The sequence below is a fragment of the Procambarus clarkii genome, chromosome 68 (genome assembly GCF_040958095.1).
Source record: "Procambarus clarkii isolate CNS0578487 chromosome 68, FALCON_Pclarkii_2.0, whole genome shotgun sequence".
In the NCBI taxonomy this organism is placed as follows: Eukaryota; Metazoa; Arthropoda; class Malacostraca; order Decapoda; family Cambaridae; genus Procambarus; species Procambarus clarkii.
Genome location: NC_091217.1, coordinates 19,936,900 through 19,961,817, shown reverse-complemented (window position 1 = coordinate 19,961,817; position 24,918 = coordinate 19,936,900). Strand labels below are relative to the sequence as shown.

Sequence of the window (24,918 nt, the reverse complement as noted above, 5' to 3'; positions counted from 1 at the left end):
CACAACAACCTTCCCCTGTCTCCCAGTCCTCCCCACCATTCCCCCTGTCTCGTCCCCTCATCCTCCGAACCATTCCTCACTCACCCGTCCCCTCTTCCTCCCAACAATTCCCCACTCCTCCTTCCACTCGTCCTCCTCACTATTCCTCCCCCTCCCACGTCCCTTTGTCCTCCCCAACATCCCCCACTCCAGCGTCCGCTCGTCTTCCTAACCATTCCCCACTCCACCTTCCTCTCCTCCTCCCCGCCATATCCCACTTCCCCATCCCCTCGTCCTCCCTCCGATTCCAACAGGCCCCGTCCCCTCGTTAGTAAGAAATGGTTGGAAGGACGAGGGGATGGGGGAGTGAGGAATTGTTGGGAGGACGAGGGAACGGAGGGGGGGGGGAGGGAATGGTGGGAAGGACTAGGAGACGGGGAAGGTGTCTGTGGCTCAGCAACGCACACGCGTTGCTGAGAAACAGCAACGCGTGGGCCGGGTACAGCTAGTTTTTAATAATGGTGATCAGCATTCAACTATTAATTCTAAATTGTTCATTTGTAAACTAAGATTGTATTTGAATTTTGTATAGTTTAAATCGATAATAAATGTTCACTGATTTTATGAATTATATTAATTTGAATAAAAGGCATGAATGAATTCAGCTTTCCAATTTCAATTAAGGTTTAGTATGGGGAGAAATGCTGGTTAAATTTTGTCATAGATATATATCACTTTAGTTAACGAGTAACTGAAGTTCTCTTGCTGTGGTTACTGGCTTGATGACCGGCGCTGTCCCACCAGCAGGACCAGACTCTCCCAGCGCTGTCCCACCAGCAGGACCCCACACTCCCAGCGCTGTCCCACCAGCAGGACCAGACTCTCCCAGCGCTGTCCCACCAGCAGGACCAGACACTCCCAGCGCTGTCCCACCAGCAGGACCAGACTCTCCCAGCGCTGTCCCACCAGCAGGACCCCACACTCCCAGCGCTGTCCCACCAGCAGGACCAGACTCTCCCAGCGCTGTCCCACCAGCAGGACCAGACACTCCCAGCGCTGTCCCACCAGCAGGACCAGACTCTCTCAGCGCTGTCCCACCATCAGGACCAGACTCTCTCAGCGCTGTCCCACCAGCAGGACCAGACTCTCCCAGCGCTGTCCCACCAGCAGGACCAGACTCTCCCAGCGCTGTCCCACCAGCAGGACCAGACTCTCCCAGCGCTGTCCCACCAGCAGGACCAGACTCTCCCAGCGCTGTCCCACCAGCAGGACCAGACACTCCCAGCGCTGTCCCACCAGCAGGACCAGACACTCCCAGCGCTGTCCCACCAGCAGGACCAGACTCTCCCAGCGCTGTCCCACCAGCAGGACCAGACTCTCCCAGCGCTGTCCCACCAGCAGGACCAGACTCTCCCAGCGCTGTCCCACCAGCAGGACCAGACTCTCCCAGCGCTGTCCCACCAGCAGGACCAGACTCTCCCAGCGCTGTTCCACCAGCAGGACCAGACACTCCCAGCGCTGTCCCACCAGCAGGACCAGACACTCCCAGCGCTGTCCCACCAGCAGGACCAGACTCTCCCAGCGCTGTCCCACCAGCAGGACCAGACTCTCCCAGCGCTGTCCCACCAGCAGGACCAGACTCTCCCAGCGCTGTCCCACCAGCAGGACCAGACTCTCCCAGCGCTGTCCCACCAGCAGGACCAGACTCACCCAGCGCTGCCCCACCAGCAGGACCCGACTCTCCCAGCGCTGTCCCACCAGCAGGACCCCACACTCCCAGCGCTGTCCCACCAGCAGGACCAGACTCTCCCAGCGCTGTCCCACCAGCAGGACCAGACTCTCCCAGCGCTGTCCCACCAGCAGGACCAGACTCTCCCAGCGCTGTCCCACCAGCAGGACCAAACTCTCCCAGCGCTGTCCCACCAGCAGGACCAGACACTCCCAGCGCTGTCCCACCAGCAGGACCCCACACTCCCAGCGCTGTCCCACCAGCATGACCCCACACTCCCAGCGCTGTCCCACCAGCAGGACCAGACTCTCCCAGCGCTGTCCCACCAGCAGGACCCCACACTCCCAGCGCTGTCCCACCAGCAGGACCAGACACTCCCAGCGCTGTCCCACCAGCAGGACCAAACTCTCCCAGCGCTGTCCCACCAGCAGGACCAGACTCTCCCAGCGCTGTCCCACCAGCAGGACCCGATTCTCCCAGCGCTGTCCCACCAGCAGGACCAGACTTTCCCAGCGCTGTCCCACCAGCAGGACCAGACTCTCCCAGCGCTGTCCCACCAGCAGGACCAGACTCTCCCAGCGCTGTCCCACCAGCAGGACCAAACTCTCCCAGCGCTGTCCCACCAGCAGGACCAGACACTCCCAGCGCTGTCCCACCAGCAGGACCGCACACTCCCAGCGCTGTCCCACCAGCAAGACCCCACACTCCCAGCGCTGTCCCACCAGCAGGACCAGACTCTCCCAGCGCTGTCCCACCAGCAGGACCCCACACTCCCAGCGCTGTCCCACCAGCAGGACCCCACACTCCCAGCGCTGTCCCACCAGCAGGACCAGACACTCCCAGCGCTGTCCCACCAGCAGGACCAAACTCTCCCAGCGCTGTCCCACCAGCAGGACCAGACTCTCCCAGCGCTGTCCCACCAGCAGGACCCGATTCTCCCAGCGCTGTCCCACCAGCAGGACCAGACTTTCCCAGCGCTGTCCCACCAGCAGGACCAGACTCTCCCAGCGCTGTCCCACCAGCAGGACCAGACTCTCCCAGCGCTGTCCCACCAGCAGGACCAAACTCTCCCAGCGCTGTCCCACCAGCAGGACCAGACACTCCCAGCGCTTTCCCACCAGCAGGACCGCACACTCCCAGCGCTGTCCCACCAGCATGACCCCACACTCCCAGCGCTGTCCCACCAGCAGGACCAGACTCTCCCAGCGCTGTCCCACCAGCAGGACCCCACACTCCCAGCGCTGTCCCACCAGCAGGACCCCACACTCCCAGCGCTGTCCCACCAGCAGGACCAGACACTCCCAGCGCTGTCCCACCAGCAGGACCAGACTCTCCCAGCGCTGTCCCACCAGCAGGACCAGACACTCCCAGCGCTGTCCCACCAGCAGGACCAGACTCTCCCAGCGCTGTCCCACCAGCAGGACCAGACTCTCCCAGCGCTGTCCCACCAGCAGGACCAGACTCTCCCAGCGCTGTCCCACCAGCAGGACCAGACTCTCCCAGCGCTGTCCCACCAGCAGGACCAGACTCTCCCAGCGCTGTCCCACCAGCAGGACCAGACTCTCCCAGCGCTGTCCCACCAGCAGGACCAGACTCTCCCAGCGCTGTCCCACCAGCAGGACCAGACACTCCCAGCGCTGTCCCACCAGCAGGACCAGACTCTCCCAGCGCTGTCCCACCAGCAGGACCAGACTCTCCCAGCGCTGTCCCACCAGCAGGACCAGACTCTCCCAGCGCTGTCCCCACCAGCAGGACCAGACACTCCCAGCGCTGTCCCACCAGCAGGACCAGACTCTCCCAGCGCTGTCCCACCAGCAGGACCAGACTCTCCCAGCGCTGTCCCACCAGCAGGACCAGACTCTCCCAGCGCTGTCCCGCCAGCAGGAACAGACACTCCCAGAGCTGTCCCACCAGCAGGGACCAGACACTCCCAGCGCTGTCCCACCAGCAGGACCAGACTCTCCCAGCGCTGTCCCACCAGCAGGACCAGACTCTCCCAGCGCTGTCCCACCAGCAGGACCAGACACTCCCAGCGCTGTCCCACCAGCAGGACCAGACACTCCCTGCGCTGTCCCACCAGCAGGACCAGACTCTCCCAGCGCTGTCCCACCAGCAGGACCAGACTCTCCCAGCGCTGTCCCACCAGCAGGACCAGACTCTCCCAGCGCTGTCCCACCAGCAGGACCAGACTCTCCCAGCGCTGTCCCACCAGCAGGACCAGACACTCCCAGCGCTGTCCCACCAGCAGGACCCCACACTCCCAGCGCTGTCCCACCAGCAGGACCAGACTCTCCCAGCGCTGTCCCACCAGCAGGACCAGACTCTCCCAGCGCTGTCCCACCAGCAGGACCAGACTCTCCCAGCGCTGTCCCACCAGCAGGACCAGACACTCCCAGCGCTGTCCCACCAGCAGGACCAGACTCTCCCAGCGCTGTCCCACCAGCAGGACCAGACTCTCCCAGCGCTGTCCCACCAGCAGGACCAGACACTCCCAGCGCTGTCCCACCAGCAGGACCCCACACTCCCAGCGCTGTCCCACCAGCATGACCCCACACTCCCCAGCGCTGTCCCACCAGCAGGACCAGACTCTCCCAGCGCTGTCCCACCAGCAGGAACAGACACTCCCAGAGCTGTCCCACCAGCAGGACCAGACACTCCCAGCGCTGTCCCACCAGCAGGACCAGACTCTCCCAGCGCTGTCCCACCAGCAGGACCAGACTCTCCCAGCGCTGTCCCACCAGCAGGACCAGACACTCCCAGCGCTGTCCCACCAGCAGGACCAGACACTCCCAGCGCTGTCCCACCAGCAGGACCAGACTCTCCCAGCGCAGTCCACCAGCAGGACCAGACTCTCCCAGCGCTGTCCCACCAGCAGGACCAGACTCTCCCAGCGCTGTCCCACCAGCAGGACCAGACTCTCCCAGCGCTGTTCCACCAGCAGGACCAGACACTCCCAGCGCTGTCCCACCAGCAGGACCAGACACTCCCAGCGCTGTCCCACCAGCAGGACCAGACACTCCCAGCGGCTGTCCCACCAGCAGGACCAGACTCTCCCAGCGCTGTCCCCACCAGCAGGACCAGACTCTCCCAGCGCTGTCCCACCAGCAGGACCAGACTCTCCCAGCGCTGTCCCACCAGCAGGACCAGACTCACCCAGCGCTGTCCCACCAGCAGGACCCGACTCTCCCAGCGCTGTCCCACCAGCAGGACCCGATTCTCCCAGCGCTGTCCCACCAGCAGGACCCCACACTCCCAGCGCTGTCCCACCAGCAGGACCAGACTCTCCCAGCGCTGTCCCACCAGCAGGACCAGACTCTCCCAGCGCTGTCCCACCAGCAGGACCAAACTCTCCCAGCGCTGTCCCACCAGCAGGACCATACACTCCCAGCGCTGTCCCACCAGCAGGACCCCACACTCCCAGCGCTGTCCCACCAGCATGACCCCACACTCCCAGCGCTGTCCCACCAGCAGGACCAGACTCTCCCAGCGCTGTCCCACCAGCAGGACCCCACACTCCCAGCGTTGTCCCACCAGCAGGACCCCACACTCCCAGCGCTGTCCCACCAGCAGGACCAGACTCTCCCAGCGCTGTCCCACCAGCAGGACCAGACTCTCCCAGCGCTGTCCCACCAGCAGGACCAAACTCTCCCAGCGCTGTCCCACCAGCAGGACCAGACACTCCCAGCGCTGTCCCACCAGCAGGACCCCACACTCTCAGCGCTGTCCCACCAGCATGACCCCACACTCACCAGCGCTGTCCCACCAGCAGGACCAGACTCTCCCAGCGCTGTCCCACCAGCAGGACCCCACACTCCCAGCGTTGTCCCACCAGCAGGACCAGACACTCCCAGCGCTGTCCCACCAGCAGGACCAGACTCTCCCAGCGCTGTCCCACCAGCAGGTCCAGACTCTCCCAGCGCTGTCCCACCAGCAGGACCAGACTCTCCCAGCGCTGTCCCACCAGCAGGACCAGACTCTCCCAGCGCTGTCCCACCAGCAGGACCAGACTCTCCCAGCGCTGTCCCACCAGCAGGACCAGACACTCCCCAGCGCTGTCCCACCAGCAGGACCAGACTCTCCCAGCGCTGTCCCACCAGCAGGACCAGACTCTCCCAGCGCTGTCCCACCAGCAGGACCAGACTCTCCCAGCGCTGTCCCACCAGCAGGACCAGACTCTCCCAGCGCTGTCCCACCAGCAGGAACAGACACTCCCAGAGCTGTCCCACCAGCAGGACCAGACTCTCCCAGCGCTGTCCCACCGAGCAGGACCAGACTCTCCCAGCGCTGTCCCACCAGCAGGACCAGACTCTCCCAGCGCTGTCCCACCAGCAGGACCAGACACTCCCAGCGCTGTCCCACCAGCAGGACCAGACTCTCCCCCGCGCTGTCCCACCAGCAGGACCAGACTCTCCCAGCGCTGTCCCACCAGCAGGACCAGACTCTCCCAGCGCTGTCCCACCAGCAGGACCAGACTCTCCCAGCGCTGTCCCACCAGCAGGACCAGACTCTCCCAGCGCTGTCCCACCAGCAGGACCAGACTCTCCCAGCGCTGTCCCACCAGCAGGACCAGACACTCCAGCGCTGTCCCACCAGCAGGACCCCACACTCCCAGCGCTGTCCCACCAGCAGGGACCAGACTCCTCCCAGCGCTGTCCCACCAGCAGGGACCAGACTCTCCCAGCGCTGTCCCACCAGCAGGACCAGGACACTCCCAGCGCTGTCCACCAGCAGGACCAGACTCTCCCAGCGCTGTCCCACCAGCAGGACCAGACTCTCCCAGCGCTGTCCCACCAGCAGGACCAGACACTCCCAGCGCTGTCCCACCAGCAGGACCCCACACTCCCAGCGCTGTCCCACCAGCATGACCCCACACTCCCCAGCGCTGTCCCCACCAGCAGGACCAGACTCTCCCAGCGCTGTCCCACCAGCAGGAACAGACACTCCCAGAGCTGTCCCACCAGCAGGACAGACACTCCCAGCGCTGTCCCACCAGCAGGACCAGACATCTCCCAGCGCTGTCCCACCAGCAGGACCAGACTCTCCCAGCGCTGTCCCACCAGCAGGACCAGACACTCCCAGCGCTGTCCCACCAGCAGGACCAGACACTCCCAGCGCTGTCCCACCAGCAGGACCAGACTCTCCCAGCGCTGTCCCACCAGCAGGACCAGACCTCTCCCAGCGCTGTCCCACCAGCAGGACCAGACTCTCCCAGCGCTGTCCCCCCAGCAGGACCAGACTCTCCCAGCGCTGTCCCCACCAGCAGGACCAGACACTCCCAGCGCTGTCCCACCAGCAGGACCCCACACTCCCAGCGCTGTCCCACCAGCAGGACCAGACTCTCCCAGCGCTGTCCCACCAGCAGGACCAGACTCTTCCCAGCGGTGTCCCACCCAGCAGGACCAGACACTCCCCAGCGCTGTCCCACCAGCAGGACCAGACTCTCCCAGCGCTGTCCCACCAGCAGGACCAGACACTCCCAGCGCTGTCCCACCAGCAGGACCCCACACTCCCAGCGCTGTCCCACCAGCATGACCCCACACTCCCAGCGCTGTCCCACCAGCAGGACCAGACTCTCCCAGCGCTGTCCCACCAGCAGGACCAGACTCTCCCAGCGCTGTCCCACCAGCAGGACCTCACACTCCCAGCGCTGTCCCACCAGCAGGACCCCACACTCCCCGCGCTGTCCACCAGCATGACCCCACACGTCCCAGCGCTGTCCCACCAGCAGGACCAGACTCTCCCAGCGCTGTCCCACCAGCAGGACCCCACACTCTCAGCGCTGTCCCACCAGCAGGACCAGACACTCCCAGCGCTCCCACCAGCAGGACCAGACTCTCCCAGCGCTGTCCCACCAGCAGGACCAGACTCTCCCAGCGCTGTCCCACCAGCAGGACCAGACACTCCCAGCGCTGTCCCACCAGCAGGACCAGACTCTCCCAGCGCTGTCCCACCAGCAGGACCCCACACTCCCAGCGCTGTCCCACCAGCAGGACCAGACTCCCAGCGCTGTCCCACCAGCAGGACCCCACACTCCCAGCGCTGTCCCACCAGCAGGACCAGACTCTCCCAGAGCTGTCCCACCAGCAGGACCCCACACTCTAGCGCTGTCCCACCAGCAGGACCAGACACTCCCAGCGCTGTCCCACCAGCAGGACCACTCCCAGCGCTGTCCCACCAGCAGGACCAGACTCTCCCAGCGCTGTCCCACCAGCAGGACCAGACCTCCCAGCGACTGTCCCACCAGCAGGACCAGACTCTCCCCAGCGCTGTCCCACCAGCAGGACCAGACTCTCCCAGCGCTGTCCCGCCAGCAGGACCAGACCTCCCAGCTGCTGTCCCACCAGCAGGACCAGACACTCCCAGCGCTGTCCCACCAGCAGACCAGACGCTCCCAGCGCTGTCCCACCAGCAGGACCAGACTCTCCCAGCGCTTGTCCCACCCAGCAGGACTAGACTCTCCCAGCGCTGTCCCACCAGCAGGACCAGACTCTCCAGGCGCTGTCCCACCAGCAGGCCCAGACACTCCAGCGACTGTCCCACCAGCGGACCAGGACACTCCCAGCGCTGTACCACTAAGCCCAGGACCAGACTCTCCCAGCGCTGTCCCACCAGGCAGGACCAGACCTCTCCCAGCGCGGTCCCACCAGCAGGACCAGTAACTCTCCAGCGCCTGTCCCACCAGCCAGGACCAGACTCTCTCCCAGGCGCTTGTCCCACCAGCAGGACCCAGGGACTCCCAGCGCTGTCCCACCAGCAGGACCAGACTCTCCCAGCGCTGTCCCACCAGCAGGACCAGACTCTCCCAGCGCTGTCCCACCAGCAGGACCAGACTCTCCCAGCGCTGTCCCACCAGCAGGACCAGACTCTCCCAGCGCTGTCCCACCAGCAGGACCAGACTCTCCCAGCGCTGTCCACCAGCAGGACCAGACTCCCAGCGCTGTCCCACCAGCAGGACCAGACTCCCAGCGCTGTCCCACCAGCAGGACCAGACACTCCCAGCGCTGTCCCACCAGCAGGACCAGACTCTCCCAGCGCTGTCCCACCAGCAGGACCAGACTCTCCCAGCGCTGTCCCACCAGCAGGACCAGACTCTCCCAGCGCTGTCCCACCAGCAGGACCAGACTCACCCAGCGCTGTCCCACCAGCAGGACCCGACTCTCCCAGCGCTGTCCCACCAGCAGGACCAGACTCTCCCAGCGCTGTCCCACCAGCAGGACCCACACTCCCAGCGCTGTCCCACCAGCAGGACCAGACTCTCCCAGCGCTGTCCCACCAGCAGGACCAGACTCTCCCAGCGCTGTCCCACCAGCAGGACCAACTCTCCCAGCGCTGTCCCACCAGCAGGACCAGACACTCCCAGCGCTGTCCCACCAGCAGGACCCCACACTCCCAGCGCTGTCCCACCAGCAGGACCCCACTCCCAGCGCTGTCCCACCAGCAGGACCAGACTCTCCCAGCGCTGTCCCACCAGCAGGACCCACACTCCCAGCGCTGTCCCACCAGCAGGACCCACTCCAGCGCTGTCCCACCAGCAGGACCAGACTCTCCCAGCGCTGTCCCACCAGCAGGACCAGACTCTCCAGCGCTGTCCCACCAGCAGGACCAACTCCCAGCGCTGTCCCACCAGCAGGACCAGACACTCCCAGCGCTGTCCCACCAGCAGGACCACACTCCCAGCGCTGTCCCACCAGCAGGACCACTCTCCCAGCGCTGTCCCACCAGCAGGACCAGACTCTCCCACGCGTGTCCCCACCAGCCAGGACCCCACACTCCCAGCGCTGTCCCACCAGCAGGACTCAGCAACTGCCAGCGCTTGGCCCACCAGCAGGACCAGACTCTCCCCAGCGCTTGTGCCCACCAGCAGGACCAGACTCTCCCAGCGCTGTCCACCAGCAGGACCAGACTCTCCCAGCGCTGTCCCACCAGCAGGACCAGACTCTCCCCAGCGCTGGTCCCACCAGCAGGACCAGACTCTCCCAGCGCTGTCCCACAAGCAGGACCAGACACTCCAGCGCTGTCCCACCAGCAGGACCAGACACTCCCAGCGCTGTCCACCAGCAGGACCCCACCTCCCAGCGCTGGTCCCACCAGCAGGAACCAGACTCTCCCAGCGCTGTCCCACCAGCAGGACCAGACTCTCCCAGCGCTGTCCCACCAGCAGGAACAGACACTCCCAGCGCTGTCCCACCAGCAGGACCAGACTCTCCCAGCGCTGTCCCACCAGCAGGACCAGACTCTCCCAGCGCTGTCCCACCAGCAGGACCAGACTCCCAGCGCTGTCCCACCAGCAGGACCAGACACTCCCAGCGCTGTCCCACCAGCAGGACCAGACTCCCAGCGCTGTCCCACCAGCAGGACCAGACTCTCCAGCGCTGTCCCACCAGCAGGACCAGACTCTCCCAGCGCTGTCCCACCAGCAGGACCAGACTCTCCCAGCGCTGTCCCACCAGCAGGACCAGACTCTCCCAGCGCTGTCCCACCAGCAGGACCAGACTCTCCCAGCGCTGTCCCACCAGCAGGACCACACTCCCAGCGCTGTCCCACCAGCAGGACCAGACTCTCCCAGCGCTGTCCCACCAGCAGGACCAGACTCCCAGCGCTGTCCCACCAGCAGGACCAGACTCTCCCAGCGCTGTCCCACCAGCAGGACCAACTCTCCCAGCGCTGTCCCACCAGCAGGACCAACACTCCCAGCGCTGTCCCACCAGCAGGACCACACTCCCAGCGCTGTCCCACCAGCAGGAACCAACCTCCCAGCGCTGTCCACCAGCAGGAAACCAGCACTCCCAGCGCTGTCCCACCAGCAGGACCAGACTCTCCCAGCGCTGTCCCCACCAGCAGGACCCCAAACTCCCAGCGCTGTCCCACCAGCAGGACCAGACTCTCCCAGCGCTGTCCACACAGGACAGACCTCCCAGCGCTGTCCCACCAGCAGGACCAGACTCTCCCAGCGCTGTCCCACCAGCAGGACCAGACACTCCCAGCGCTGTCCCACCAGCAGGACCAGACTCTCCAGCGCTGTCCCACCAGCAGGACCAGACTCTCCAGCGCTGTCCCACCAGCAGACCAGACTCTCCCAGCGCTGTCCCACCAGCAGGCCAGACACTCCCAGCGCTGTCCCACCAGCAGGACCAGACTCTCCAGCGCTGTCCCACCAGCAGGACCAGACTCTCCCAGCGCTGTCCCACCAGCAGGACCAGACTCTCCGCAGCGCTGTCCCACCAGCAGGACCAGACTCTCCCAGCGCTGTCCCACCAGCAGGACCAGAACTCTCCCAGCGCTGTCCCACCAGCAGGACCAGACTCTCCCAGCGCTGTCCCACCAGCAGGACCAGACTCTTCCCAGCGCTGTCCCACCAGCAGGACCAGACTCTCCCAGCGCTGTCCCACCAGCAGGACCAGACTCTCCCAGCGCTGTCCCACCAGCAGGACCAGACTACTCCCAGCGCTGTCCCACCAGCAGGACCAAGACTCTCCCAGCGCTGTCCCACCAGCAGGACCAGACACTCCCAGCGCTGTCCCACCAGCAGGACCAGACTACTCCCAGCGCTGTCCCAACCAGCAGGACCAGACTCTCCCAGCGCTGTCCCACCAGCAGGACCAGACTCTCCCAGCGCTGTCCCACCAGCAGGACCAGACCTCCCAGCGCTGTCCCACCAGCAGGACCAGACTCTCCCAGCGCTGTCCCACCAGCAGGACCAGACTCTCCCAGCGCTGTCCCACCAGCAGGACCAGACTCTCCCAGCGCTGTCCCACCAGCAGGACCAGACTCTCCCAGCGCTGTCCCACCAGCAGGACCAGACTCTCCCAGCGCTGTCCCACCAGCAGGACCAGACTCCCAGCGCTGTCCCACCAGCAGGACCCACACTCCCAGCGCTGTCCCACCAGCAGGACCAGACTCTCCCAGCGCTGTCCCACCAGCAGGACCAGACTCTCCCAGCGCTGCCCACCAGCAGGACCAGACACTCCCAGCGCTGTCCCACCAGCAGGACCAGACTCTCCCAGCGCTGTCCCACCAGCAGGACCAGACTCTCCCAGCGCTGTCCCACCAGCAGGACCAGACACTCCCAGCGCTGTCCCACCAGCAGGACCACACTCCCAGCGCTGTCCCACCAGCAGGACCCCACACTCCCAGCGCTGTCCCACCAGCAGGACCAGACTCTCCCAGCGCTGTCCCACCAGCAGGACCAGACACTCCCAGCGCTGTCCCACCAGCAGGACCAGACACTCCCAGCGCTGTCCCACCAGCAGGACCAGACTCTCCCAGCGCTGTCCCACCAGCAGGACCAGACTCTCCCAGCGCTGTCCCACCAGCAGGACCAGACACTCCCAGCGCTGTCCCACCAGCAGGACCAGACACTCCCAGCGCTGTCCCACCAGCAGGACCAGACTCTCCCAGCGCTGTCCCACCAGCAGGACCAGACTCTCCCAGCGCTGTCCCACCAGCAGGACCAGACTCTCCCAGCGCTGTCCCACCAGCAGGACCAGACTCCCAGCGCTGTCCCACCAGCAGGACCAGACACTCCCAGCGCTGTCCCACCAGCAGGACCCACACTCCCAGCGCTGTCCCACCAGCAGGACCAGACTCTCCCAGCGCTGTCCCACCAGCAGGACCAGACTCTCCCAGCGTGTCCCACCAGCAGGACCACACTCCCAGCGCTGTCCCACCAGCAGGACCAGACTCTCCCAGCGCTGTCCCACCAGCAGGACCAGACACCCAGCGCTGTCCCACCAGCAGGACCCCACACTCCCAGCGCTGTCCCACCAGCATGACCCCCCACACTCCCAGCGCTGTCCCACCAGCAGGACCAGACTCTCCCAGCGCTGTCCCACCAGCAGGACCAGACTCTCCCAGCGCTGTCCCACCAGCATGACCTCACACTCCCAGCGCTGTCCCACCAGCAGGACCCCACACTCCCAGCGCTGTCCCACCAGCATGACCCCACACTCCCAGCGCTGTCCCACCAGCAGGACCAGACTCTCCGCGCTGTCCCACCAGCAGGACCACCACACTCTCAGCCTGTCCCATCAGCAGGACCAGACACTCCAGCGCTCTCCCACCAGCAGTGACCAGACTCTCCCAGCGCTGTCCCACCAGCAGGACCAGACTCTCCCAGCCGCTGTCCCACCATGCAGGACCAGACACTCCCAGCGCTGTCCCACCAGCAGGACCAGACTCTCCCAGCGCTGTCCCACCAGCAGGACCCCACACTCCCAGCGCTGTCCCACCAGCAGGACCAGACTCTCCCAGCGCTGTCCCACCAGCAGGACCCCACACTCCCAGCGCTGTCCCACCAGCAGGACCAGACTCTCCCAGAGCTGTCCCACCAGCAGGACCCCACACTCTCAGCGCTGTCCCACCAGCAGGACCAGACACTCCCAGCGCTGTCCCACCAGCAGGACCAGACTCTCCCAGCGCTGTCCCACCAGCAGGACCAGAACTCTCCCAGCGCTGTCCCACCAGCAGGACCAGACACTCCAGCGCTGTCCCACCAGCAGGACCAGACTCTCCCAGCGCTGTCCCACCAGCAGGACCAGACTCTCCCAGCGCTGTCCCGCCAGCAGGACCAGACTCTCCCAGCGCTGTCCCACCAGCAGGACCAGACACTCCCAGCGCTGTCCCACCAGCAGGACCAGACTCTCCCAGCGCTGTCCCACCAGCAGGACCAGACTCTCCCAGCGCTGTCCCACCAGCAGGACTAGACTCTCCCAGCGCTGTCCCACCAGCAGGACCAGACTCTCCCAGCGCTGTCCCACCAGCAGGACCAGACACTCCCAGCGCTGTCCCACCAGCAGGACCAGACACTCCCAGCGCTGTCCCACCAGCAGGACCAGACTCTCCCAGCGCTGTCCCACCAGCAGGACCAGACTCTCCCAGCGCTGTCCCACCAGCAGGACCAGACTCTCCCAGCGCTGTCCCACCAGCAGGACCAGACTCTCCCAGCGCTGTCCCACCAGCAGGACCAGACTCTCCCAGCGCTGTCCCACCAGCAGGACCAGACTCTCCCAGCGCTGTCCCACCAGCAGGACCAGACTCTCCCAGCGCTGTCCCACCAGCAGGACCAGACTCTCCAGCGCTGTCCCACCAGCAGGACCCACACTCCCAGCGCTGTCCCACCAGCAGGACCAACACTCCCAGCGCTGTCCCACCAGCAGGACCAGACTCTCCCAGCGCTGTCCCACCAGCAGGACCAGACTCTCCCAGCGCTGTCCCACCAGCAGGACCAGACTCTCCCAGCGCTGTCCCACCAGCAGGACCAGACTCTCCCAGCGCTGTCCCCACCAGCAGGACCAGACTTCCCAGGCGCTGTCCCACAGCAGGACCACTCTCCCAGCGCTGTCCCACACAGCAGGACCCAGACACTCCCAGCGCTGTCCCACCACATGACCCCACACTCCCAGCGCTGTCCACCACAGGACCAGACTCTCCCAGCGCATGTCCCACCAGCAGGACCAGACTCTCCAGCGGTGTCCCACCAGCAGGACCAGACACTCCCAGCGCTGTCCAACCAGCAGGGACCAGACTCTCCCAGCGCTGTCCCACCAGCAGACCAGACTCTCCCAGCGCTGTCCCACCAGCAGGACCCCACACTCCCAGCGCTGTCCCACCAGCAGGACCCCAACACTCCCAGCGCTGTCCCACCAGCAGGACCCCACACTCTCCAGCGCTGTCCCACCAGCATGACCCCACACTCCCAGCGCTGTCCCACCAGCAGGACCAGACTCTCCCAGCGCTGTCCCACCAGCAGGACCTAGACTCTCCCAGCGCTGTCCCACCAGCAGGACCAGACTCTCCCAGCGCTGTCCCACCAGCAGGACCAGACACTCCCAGCGCTGTCCCACCAGCAGGACCAGACATCTCCCAGCGCTGTCCCACCAGCAGGACCAGACTCTCCAGCGCTGTCCCACCAGCAGGACCAGACCCTCCAGCGCTGTCCCACCAGCAGGACCAGACTCTCCCAGCGCTGTCCCACCAGCAGGACCAGACTCTCCCAGCGCTGTCCCACCAGCAGGACCAGACTCTCCCAGCGCTGTCCCACCAGCAGGACCAGACTCTCCCAGCGCTGTCCCACCAGCAGGACCAGACTCTCCCAGCGCTGTCCCACCAGCAGGACCAGACTCTCCCAGCGCTGTCCCACCAGCAGGACCCCACACTCCCAGCGCTGTCCCACCAGCAGGACCCACACTCCCAGCGCTGTCCCACCAGCAGGACCAGACTCTCCCAGCGCTGTCCCACCAGCAGGACCAGACTCTCCCAGCGCTGTCCCACCAGCAGGACCAGACTCTCCCAGCGCTGTCCCACCAGCAGGACCAGACTCTCCCAGCGCTGTCCCACCAGCAGGACCAGACTCTCCCAGCGCTGTCCCACCAGCAGGACCAGACACTCCCAGCGCTGTCCCACCAGCAGGACCAGACACTCCCAGCGCTGTCCCACCAGCAGGACCCCACACTCCCAGCGCTGTCCCACCAGCAGGACCAGACTCTCCCAGCGCTGTCCCACCAGCAGGACCAGACTCTCCCAGCGCTGTCCCACCAGCAGGACCAGACACTCCCAGCGCTGTCCCACCAGCAGGACCAGACTCTCCCAGCGCTGTCCCACCAGCAGGACCAGACACTCCCAGCGCTGTCCCACCAGCAGGACCCCACACTCCCAGCGCTGTCCCACCAGCAGGACCCCACACTCCCAGCGCTGTCCCACCAGCAGGACCAGACTCTCCCAGCGCTGTCCCACCAGCAGGACCAGACTCTCCCAGCGCTGTCCCACCAGCAGGACCAGACTCTCCCAGCGCTGTCCCACCAGCAGGACCCACACTCTCCCAGCGCTGTCCCACCAGCAGGACCAGACTCTCCCAGCGCTGTCCCACCAGCAGGACCCCACACTCTCAGCGCTGTCCCATCAGCAGGACCAGACACTCCCAGCGCTCTCCCACCAGCAGGACCAGACTCTCCCAGCGCTGTCCCACCAGCAGGACCAGACTCTCCCAGCGCTGTCCCACCAGCAGGACCAGACACTCCCAGCGCTGTCCCACCAGCAGGACCAGACTCTCCCAGCGCTGTCCCACCAGCAGGACCCCACACTCCCAGCGCTGTCCCACCAGCAGGACCAGACTCTCCCAGCGCTGTCCCACCAGCAGGACCCCACACTCCCAGCGCTGTCCCACCAGCAGGACCAGACTCTCCCAGAGCTGTCCCACCAGCAGGACCCCACACTCTCAGCGCTGTCCCACCAGCAGGACCAGACACTCCCAGCGCTGTCCCACCAGCAGGACCAGACTCTCCCAGCGCTGTCCCACCAGCAGGACCAGACTCTCCCAGCGCTGTCCCACCAGCAGGACCAGACACTCCCAGCGCTGTCCCACCAGCAGGACCAGACTCTCCCAGCGCTGTCCCACCAGCAGGACCAGACTCTCCCAGCGCTGTCCCGCCAGCAGGACCAGACTCTCCCAGCGCTGTCCCACCAGCAGGACCAGACACTCCCAGCGCTGTCCCACCAGCAGGACCAGACTCTCCCAGCGCTGTCCCACCAGCAGGACCAGACTCTCCCAGCGCTGTCCCACCAGCAGGACCAGACTCTCCCAGCGCTGTCCCACCAGCAGGACCAGACTCTCCCAGCGCTGTCCCACCAGCAGGACCAGACTCTCCCAGCGCTGTCCCACCAGCAGGACCAGACACTCCCAGCGCTGTCCCACCAGCAGGACCAGACTCTCCCAGCGCTGTCCCACCAGCAGGACCAGACACTCCCAGCGCTGTCCCACCAGCAGGACCAGACTCTCCCAGCGCTGTCCCACCAGCAGGACCAGACTCTCCCAGCGCTGTCCCACCAGCAGGACCAGACTCTCCCAGCGCTGTCCCGCCAGCAGGAACAGACACTCCCAGAGCTGTCCCACCAGCAGGACCAGACACTCCCAGCGCTGTCCCACCAGCAGGACCAGACTCTCCCAGCGCTGTCCCACCAGCAGGACCAGACTCTCCCAGCGCTGTCCCACCAGCAGGACCAGACACTCCCAGCGCTGTCCACCAGCAGGACCAGACACTCCCAGCGCTGTCCCACCAGCAGGACCAGACTCTCCCAGCGCTGTCCCACCAGCAGGACCAGACTCTCCCAGCGCTGTCCCACCAGCAGGACCAGACTCTCCCAGCGCTGTCCCACCAGCAGGACCAGACTCTCCCAGCGCTGTCCCACCAGCAGGACCAGACACTCCCAGCGCTGTCCCACCAGCAGGACCCCACACTCCCAGCGCTGTCCCACCAGCAGGACCAGACTCTCCCAGCGCTGTCCCACCAGCAGGACCAGACTCTCCCAGCGCTGTCCCACCAGCAGGACCAGACATCTCCCAGCGCTGTCCCACCAGCAGGACCAGACACTCCCAGCGCTGTCCCACCAGCAGGACCAGACTCTCCAGCGCTGTCCCACCAGCAGGACCAGACTCTCCCAGCGCTGTCCCACCAGCAGGACCAGACACTCCCAGCGCTGTCCCACCAGCAGGACCCACACTCCCAGCGCTGTCCCACCAGCAGGACCCAGACTCTCCAGCGCTGTCCCACCAGCAGGACCAGACTCTCCCAGCGCTGTCCCACCAGCAGGAGCAGACTCTCCCAGAGCTGTCCCACCAGCAGGACCAGACTCTCCCAGCGCTGTCCCCACCAGCAGGACCAGACTCTCCCAGCGCTGTCCCACCAGCAGGACCAGACTCTCCCAGCGCTGTCCCACCAGAGGACCAGACATCTCCCAGCGCTGTCCCACCAGCAGGGACCAGACACTCCCCAGCGCTGTCCCACCAGCAGGGACCAGACTCTCCCAGCGCAGTCCCACCAGCAGGACCAGACTCTCCCAGCGCTGTCCCACCAGCAGGACCAGACTCTCCCAGCGCTGTCCCACCAGCAGGACCAGACTCTCCCAGCGCTGTTCCACCAAGCAGGACCAGACACTCCCAGCGCTGTCCCACCAGCAGGACCAGACACTCCCAGCGCTGTCCCACCAGCAGGACCAGACACTCCCAGCGCTGTCCCACCAGCAGGACCAGACTCTCCCAGCGCTGTCCCACCAGCAGGACCAGACTCTCCCAGCGCTGTCCCACCAGCAGGACCAGACTCTCCCAGCGCTGTCCCACCAGCAGGACCAGACTCACCCAGCGCTGTCCCACCAGCAGGACCCGACTCTCCCAGCGCTGTCCCACCAGCAGGACCCGATTCTCCCAGCGCTGTCCCACCAGCAGGACCCACACTCCCAGCGCTGTCCCACCAGCAGGACCAGACTCTCCCAGCGCTGTCCCACCAGCAGGACCAGACTCTCCCAGCGCTGTCCCACCAGCAGGACCAAACTCTCCCAGCGCTGTCCCACCAGCAGGACCAGACACTCCCAGCGCTGTCCCACCAGCAGACCACACTCCCAGCGCTGTCCCACCAGCATGACCCCACACTCCCAGCGCTGTCCCACCAGCAGGACCAGACTCTCCCAGCGCTGTCCCACCAGCAGGACCACACTCCAGCGCTGTCCCACCAGCAGGACCACACTCCCAGCGCTGTCCCACCAGCAGGACCAGACTCTCCCAGCGCTGTCCACCAGCAGGACCAGACTCTCCCAGCGCTGTCCCACCAGCAGGACCAACTCTCCCAGCGCTGTCCCACCAGCAGGACCAGACACTCCCAGCGCTGTCCCACCAGCAGGACCCACACTCCAGCGCTGTCCCACCAGCATGACCCACACTCCCAGCGCTGTCCCACCAGCAGGACCAGACTCTCCCAGCGCTGTCCCACCAGCAGGACCCCACACTCCCAGCGTTGTCCCACCAGCAGGACCAGACACTCCCCAGCGCTGTCCCACCAGCAGGACCCCCACTCCCAGCGTTGTCCCACAGCAGGACCAGACACTCCCAGCGCTGTCCCACCAGCAGGTCCAGACTCCTCCCAGCGCTGTCCCACCAGCAGGACCAGACTCTCCCAGCGCTGTCCCACCAGCAGGACCAGACTCTCCCAGCGCTGTCCCACCAGCAGGACCAGACTCTCCCAGCGCTGTCCCACCAGCAGGACCAGACACTCCCAGCGCTGTCCCACCAGCAGGACAGACTCTCCCAGCGCTGTCCCACAGCAGGACCAGACTCTCTCCAGCGCTGTCCCACCAGCAGGACCAGACACTCCCAGCGCTGTCCCACCAGCAGGACCCAGACTCTCCCAGCGCTGTCCCACCAGCAGGACCCACACTCCCAGCGCTGTCCCACAGCAGGACCAGACTCTCCCAGCGCTGTCCACCAGCAGGACCCTCACACTCCCAGCGCTGTCCCACCAGCAGGACCAGACTCCTCCCAGAGCTGTCCCACCAGCAGGACCCCACACTCTCAGCGCTGTCCCACCAGCAGGACCAGACACTCCCAGCGCTGTCCCACCAGCAGGACCAGACTCTCCCAGCGCTGTCCCACCAGCAGGACCAGACTCTCCCAGCGCTGTCCCACCAGCAGGACCAGACACTCCCAGCGCTGTCCCACCAGCAGGACCAGACTCTCCAGCGCTGTCCCACCAGCAGGACCAGACTCTCCCAGCGCTGTCCCGCCAGCAGGACCAGACTCTCCCAGCGCTGTCCCACCAGCAGGACCAGACACTCCCAGCGCTGTCCCACCAGCAGGACCAGACTCTCCCAGCGCTGTCCCACCAGCAGGACCAGACTCTCCCAGCGCTGTCCCACCAGCAGGACCAGACTCTCCCAGCGCTGTCCCACCAGCAGGACCAGACTCTCCCAGCGCTGTCCCACCAGCAGGACCAGACTCTCCCAGCGCTGTCCCACCAGCAGGACCAGACTCTCCCAGCGCTGTCCCACCAGCAGGACCAGACTCTCCCAGCGCTGTCCCACCAGCAGGACCAGACACTCCCAGCGCTGTCCCACCAGCAGGACCAGACTCTCCCAGCGCTGTCCCACCAGCAGGACCAGACTCTCCCAGCGCTGTCCCACCAGCAGGACCAGACTCTCCCAGCGCTGTCCCGCCAGCAGGAACAGACACTCCCAGAGCTGTCCCACCAGCAGGACCAGACACTCCCAGCGCTGTCCCACCAGCAGGACCAGACTCTCCCAGCGCTGTCCCACCAGCAGGACCAGACTCTCCCAGCGCTGTCCCACCAGCAGGACCAGACACTCCCAGCGCTGTCCCACCAGCAGGACCAGACACTCCCTGCGCTGTCCCACCAGCAGGACCAGACTCTCCCAGCGCTGTCCCACCAGCAGGACCAGACTCTCCCAGCGCTGTCCCACCAGCAGGACCAGACTCTCCCAGCGCTGTCCCACCAGCAGGACCAGACTCTCCCAGCGCTGTCCCACCAGCAGGACCAGACACTCCCAGCGCTGTCCCACCAGCAGGACCCCACACTCCCAGCGCTGTCCCACCAGCAGGACCAGACTCTCCCAGCGCTGTCCCACCAGCAGGACCAGACTCTCCCAGCGCTGTCCCACCAGCAGGACCAGACTCTCCCAGCGCTGTCCCACCAGCAGGACCAGACACTCCCAGCGCTGTCCCACCAGCAGGACCAGACTCTCACAGCGCTGTCCCACCAGCAGGACCAGACTCTCCCAGCGCTGTCCCACCAGCAGGACCAGACACTCCCAGCGCTGTCCCACCAGCAGGACCCCACACTCCCAGCGCTGTCCCACCAGCATGACCCCACACTCCCAGCGCTGTCCCACCAGCAGGACCAGACTCTCCCAGCGCTGTCCCACCAGCAGGAGCAGACACTCCCAGAGCTGTCCCACCAGCAGGACCAGACACTCCCAGCGCTGTCCCACCAGCAGGACCAGACTCTCCCAGCGCTGTCCCACCAGCAGGACCAGACTCTCCCAGCGCTGTCCCACCAGCAGGACCAGACACTCCCAGCGCTGTCCCACCAGCAGGACCAGACACTCCCAGCGCTGTCCCACCAGCAGGACCAGACTCTCCCAGCGCAGTCCCACCAGCAGGACCAGACTCTCCCAGCGCTGTCCCACCAGCAGGACCAGACTCTCCCAGCGCTGTCCCACCAGCAGGACCAGACTCTCCCAGCGCTGTTCCACCAGCAGGACCAGACACTCCCAGCGCTGTCCCACCAGCAGGACCAGACACTCCCAGCGCTGTCCCACCAGCAGGACCAGACACTCCCAGCGCTGTCCCACCAGCAGGACCAGACTCTCCCAGCGCTGTCCCACCAGCAGGACCAGACTCTCCCAGCGCTGTCCCACCAGCAGGACCAGACTCTCCCAGCGCTGTCCCACCAGCAGGACCAGACTCACCCAGCGCTGTCCCACCAGCAGGACCCGACTCTCCCAGCGCTGTCCCACCAGCAGGACCCGATTCTCCCAGCGCTGTCCCACCAGCAGGACCCCACACTCCCAGCGCTGTCCCACCAGCAGGACCAGACTCTCCCAGCGCTGTCCCACCAGCAGGACCAGACTCTCCCAGCGCTGTCCCACCAGCAGGACCAAACTCTCCCAGCGCTGTCCCACCAGCAGGACCAGACACTCCCAGCGCTGTCCCACCAGCAGGACCCCACACTCCCAGCGCTGTCCCACCAGCATGACCCCACACTCCCAGCGCTGTCCCACCAGCAGGACCAGACTCTCCCAGCGCTGTCCCACCAGCAGGACCCCACACTCCCAGCGTTGTCCCACCAGCAGGACCCCACACTCCCAGCGCTGTCCCACCAGCAGGACCAGACTCTCCCAGCGCTGTCCCACCAGCAGGACCAGACTCTCCCAGCGCTGTCCCACCAGCAGGACCAAACTCTCCCAGCGCTGTCCCACCAGCAGGACCAGACACTCCCAGCGCTGTCCCACCAGCAGGACCCCACACTCTCAGCGCTGTCCCACCAGCATGACCCCACACTCCCAGCGCTGTCCCACCAGCAGGACCAGACTCTCCCAGCGCTGTCCCACCAGCAGGACCCCACACTCCCAGCGTTGTCCCACCAGCAGGACCAGACACTCCCAGCGCTGTCCCACCAGCAGGACCCCACACTCCCAGCGTTGTCCCACCAGCAGGACCAGACACTCCCAGCGCTGTCCCACCAGCAGGTCCAGACTCTCCCAGCGCTGTCCCACCAGCAGGACCAGACTCTCCCAGCGCTGTCCCACCAGCAGGACCAGACTCTCCCAGCGCTGTCCCACCAGCAGGACCAGACTCTCCCAGCGCTGTCCCACCAGCAGGACCAGACACTCCCAGCGCTGTCCCACCAGCAGGACCAGACTCTCCCAGCGCTGTCCCACCAGCAGGACCAGACTCTCCCAGCGCTGTCCCACCAGCAGGACCAGACTCTCCCAGCGCTGTCCCACCAGCAGGACCAGACTCTCCCAGCGCTGTCCCACCAGCAGGAACAGACACTCCCAGAGCTGTCCCACCAGCAGGACCCCACACTCCCAGCGCTGTCCCACCAGCAGGACCAGACTCTCCTAGCGCTGTCCCACCAGCAGGACCCCACACTCCCAGCGTTGTCCCACCAGCAGGACCCCACACTCCCAGCGCTGTCCCACCAGCAGGACCAGACTCTCCCAGCGCTGTCCCACCAGCAGGACCAGATTCTCCCAGCGCTGTCCCACCAGCAGGACCAGACTCTCCCAGCGCTGTCCCACCAGCAGGACCAGACTCTCCCAGCGCTGTCCCACCAGCAGGACCCCACACTCCCAGCGCTGTCCCACCAGCAGGACCAGACTCTCCCAGCGCTGTCCCACCAGCAGGACCAGACTCTCCCAGCGCTGTCCCACCAGCAGGACCAGACTCTCCCAGCGCTGTCCCACCAGCAGGACCAGACTCTCCCAGCGCTGTCCCACCAGCAGGACCAGACTCTCCCAGCGCTGTCCCACCAGCAGGACCCCACTCTCCCAGCGCTGTCCCACCAGCAGGACCCGACTCTCCCAGCGCTGTCCCACCAGCAGGACCCCACACTCCCAGCGCTGTCCCACCAGTAGGACCCGACTCTCCCAGCGCTGTCCCACCAGCAGGACCCCACTCTCCCAGCGCTGTCCCACCAGCAGGACCCGACTCTCCCAGCGCTGTCCCACCAGCAGGACCCCACACTCCCAGCGCTGTCCCACCAGTAGGACCCCACACTCCCAGCGCTGTCCCACCAGCAGGACCAGACTCTCCCAGCGCTGTCCCACCAGCAGGACCAGACTCTCCCAGCGCTATCCCACCAGCAGGACCCGACTCTCCCAGCGCTGTCCCACCAGCAGGACCCCACACTCCCAGCGCTGTCGCACCAGCAGGACCCCACACTCCCAGCGCTGTTGCACCAGCAGGACCACTCTCTCCCAGCGCTGTCCCACCAGCAGGACCAGACTCTCCCAGCGCTGTCCCACTAGCAGGACCAGACTCTCCCAGCGCTGTCCCACCAGCAGGACCAGACTCTCCCAGCGCTGTCCCACCAGCAGGACCAGACTCTCCCAGCGCTGTCCCACCAGCAGGACCAGACTCTCCCAGCGCTGTCCCACCAGCAGGACCAGACTCTCCCAGCGCTGTCCCACCAGCAGGACCCCACACTCCCAGCGCTGTCCCACCAGCAGGACCCCACACTCCCAGCGCTGTCCCACCAGCAGGACCCCACACTCCCAGCGCTGTCCCACCAGCAGGACCCCACACTCCCAGCGCTGTCCCACCAGCAGGACCAGACACTCCCAGCGCTGTCCCACCAGCAGGACCAGACTCTCCCAGCGCTCGCCACCATAACTCTCTCCCCCTGATAAACACCCGAGTGGAGGAGGACCTTACCCATGGAGAGAGTGTGGACGAGAGCCTCATCCCTCGGGTGCTGGTGGTGGGGGTCGAGGACCACCGGGGGGACGTGGATGACGTGACTTCCTCTGAGGAAGACACGAGCGTCCGGAAGACACTAGGGACGGTGGCAGGGACGCGCCCCTGGCCTAATGCCACCGTCCCTTACCAACTCGCCGGCAAGAGAATCGTCCGTAAATCCTCCACTTTCATGACGTTTGATATGCTTATTAATGTAACTCTTACAGGCTAATTATTATTAAACAATAATTTCATACATTTCATAATACAGAAAGGTTTCAAAATTATACTTGACACTCTTAAGATAATTCCCTTAATTATATAACACATAATAAGTTATCAAGTGCCAATATTCTTCATTGATAAATAATTTCAGTAAAAGGTGTAATGTGGATTGGTACCTAGGTAAAGAGAATGAGTACGGATTCCCCGGGTTGCATTCCCAGCTGAACTTGAAATTTATATTACGTTACCTTAGAATGTGTTGTGTTGTGTTCTTCTGAGTGGCGTGTGAAGGCGGTGATGGCTGACCTGGAGAGCAAAACCTGTCTGAGGTTTATGGTGAGTACACTCGCTCGCTCACTCACTCACTCACTCACTCACTCACTCACTCACTCACTCACTCACTCACTCACTCACTCACTCACTCACTCACACAGAGGCTTGGTATGTTTCAGAGAGGAGGAAACCGACAAGAAAGATATTTAACTGAGGATGGCGGGCTAACTCGAGCATCTCTCCTCTAAGCACACACACGTAGCCACACTAATGCTGACACCAGCACCGGTGTCATCATTTGCAGTATCAAAAGCAACAATAATATAATGTTAATCATCACAATGCATATAAAAATCATGAAAAATTTAATAACATTAACAACCATAAAATAAAATGACAATTGTAATTATAGTGGAGCAACTACAGATAATTAGATGTACGAGAGTCGATGTTAAGGTATTGGTACCCTGGCAGGCCCGGAGCGAGGAGAAGCCATATCTCTTGGTCAACGTGGGTCGAGGTAACTGCTGGACCTCCTCCATAGGATACCCGCGTGAAAAGGTCAGTTTCAGGGTGTAAAAGAAGGTCCTTTTGTGCCAGGGATGTTTCCCCAAGTAGCAAGGTCATACCTTACTAAGGTATGTATTCAGTCCCCAAAGTCTGTTTTCGATGCAATCAAGCAATTTTGCCTTGTCGCAATTTCAAGACGGAGGCAGGAAGGTCAGCAGATATGACGGTACCTACCTGACAAGGTCAATTTCTAGGTCAGTCCTCAGTAATGTTAGTCCTAGGGGAGCAAGACCAGTATTGTGTAGCATCACAACCTCTCAACTTTATACCAGTGTTTGGGGAGGGTGGGGTGGGGTGGTGGGGGCTTATTATGCCAATCAACTGTCGTGTTTTTTTATCATTACAATGCTTACCTGTATTCTGTATCGTTTTGTTATCACTTCACATTTTCCCTGGGGGT

The 24,918-nt window shown here is 64.9% G+C and overlaps 1 protein-coding gene across 2 annotated transcripts in view; it reads left to right on the top strand.

The window, feature by feature from the left end:
- LOC138355578 (low choriolytic enzyme-like) overlaps window positions 1-24,918 on the top strand; it is a 55,037-nt gene that overhangs the window by 9,684 nt on the left and 20,435 nt on the right. For both annotated transcript variants that reach the window (XM_069310887.1, XM_069310888.1), the window contains exons 3-4: window positions 23,929-24,011; window positions 24,423-24,509. In XM_069310887.1, coding sequence (XP_069166988.1) covers window positions 23,929-24,011; window positions 24,423-24,509 — 170 coding nt within the window. The remainder of the gene's footprint in view (window positions 1-23,928; window positions 24,012-24,422; window positions 24,510-24,918) is intronic.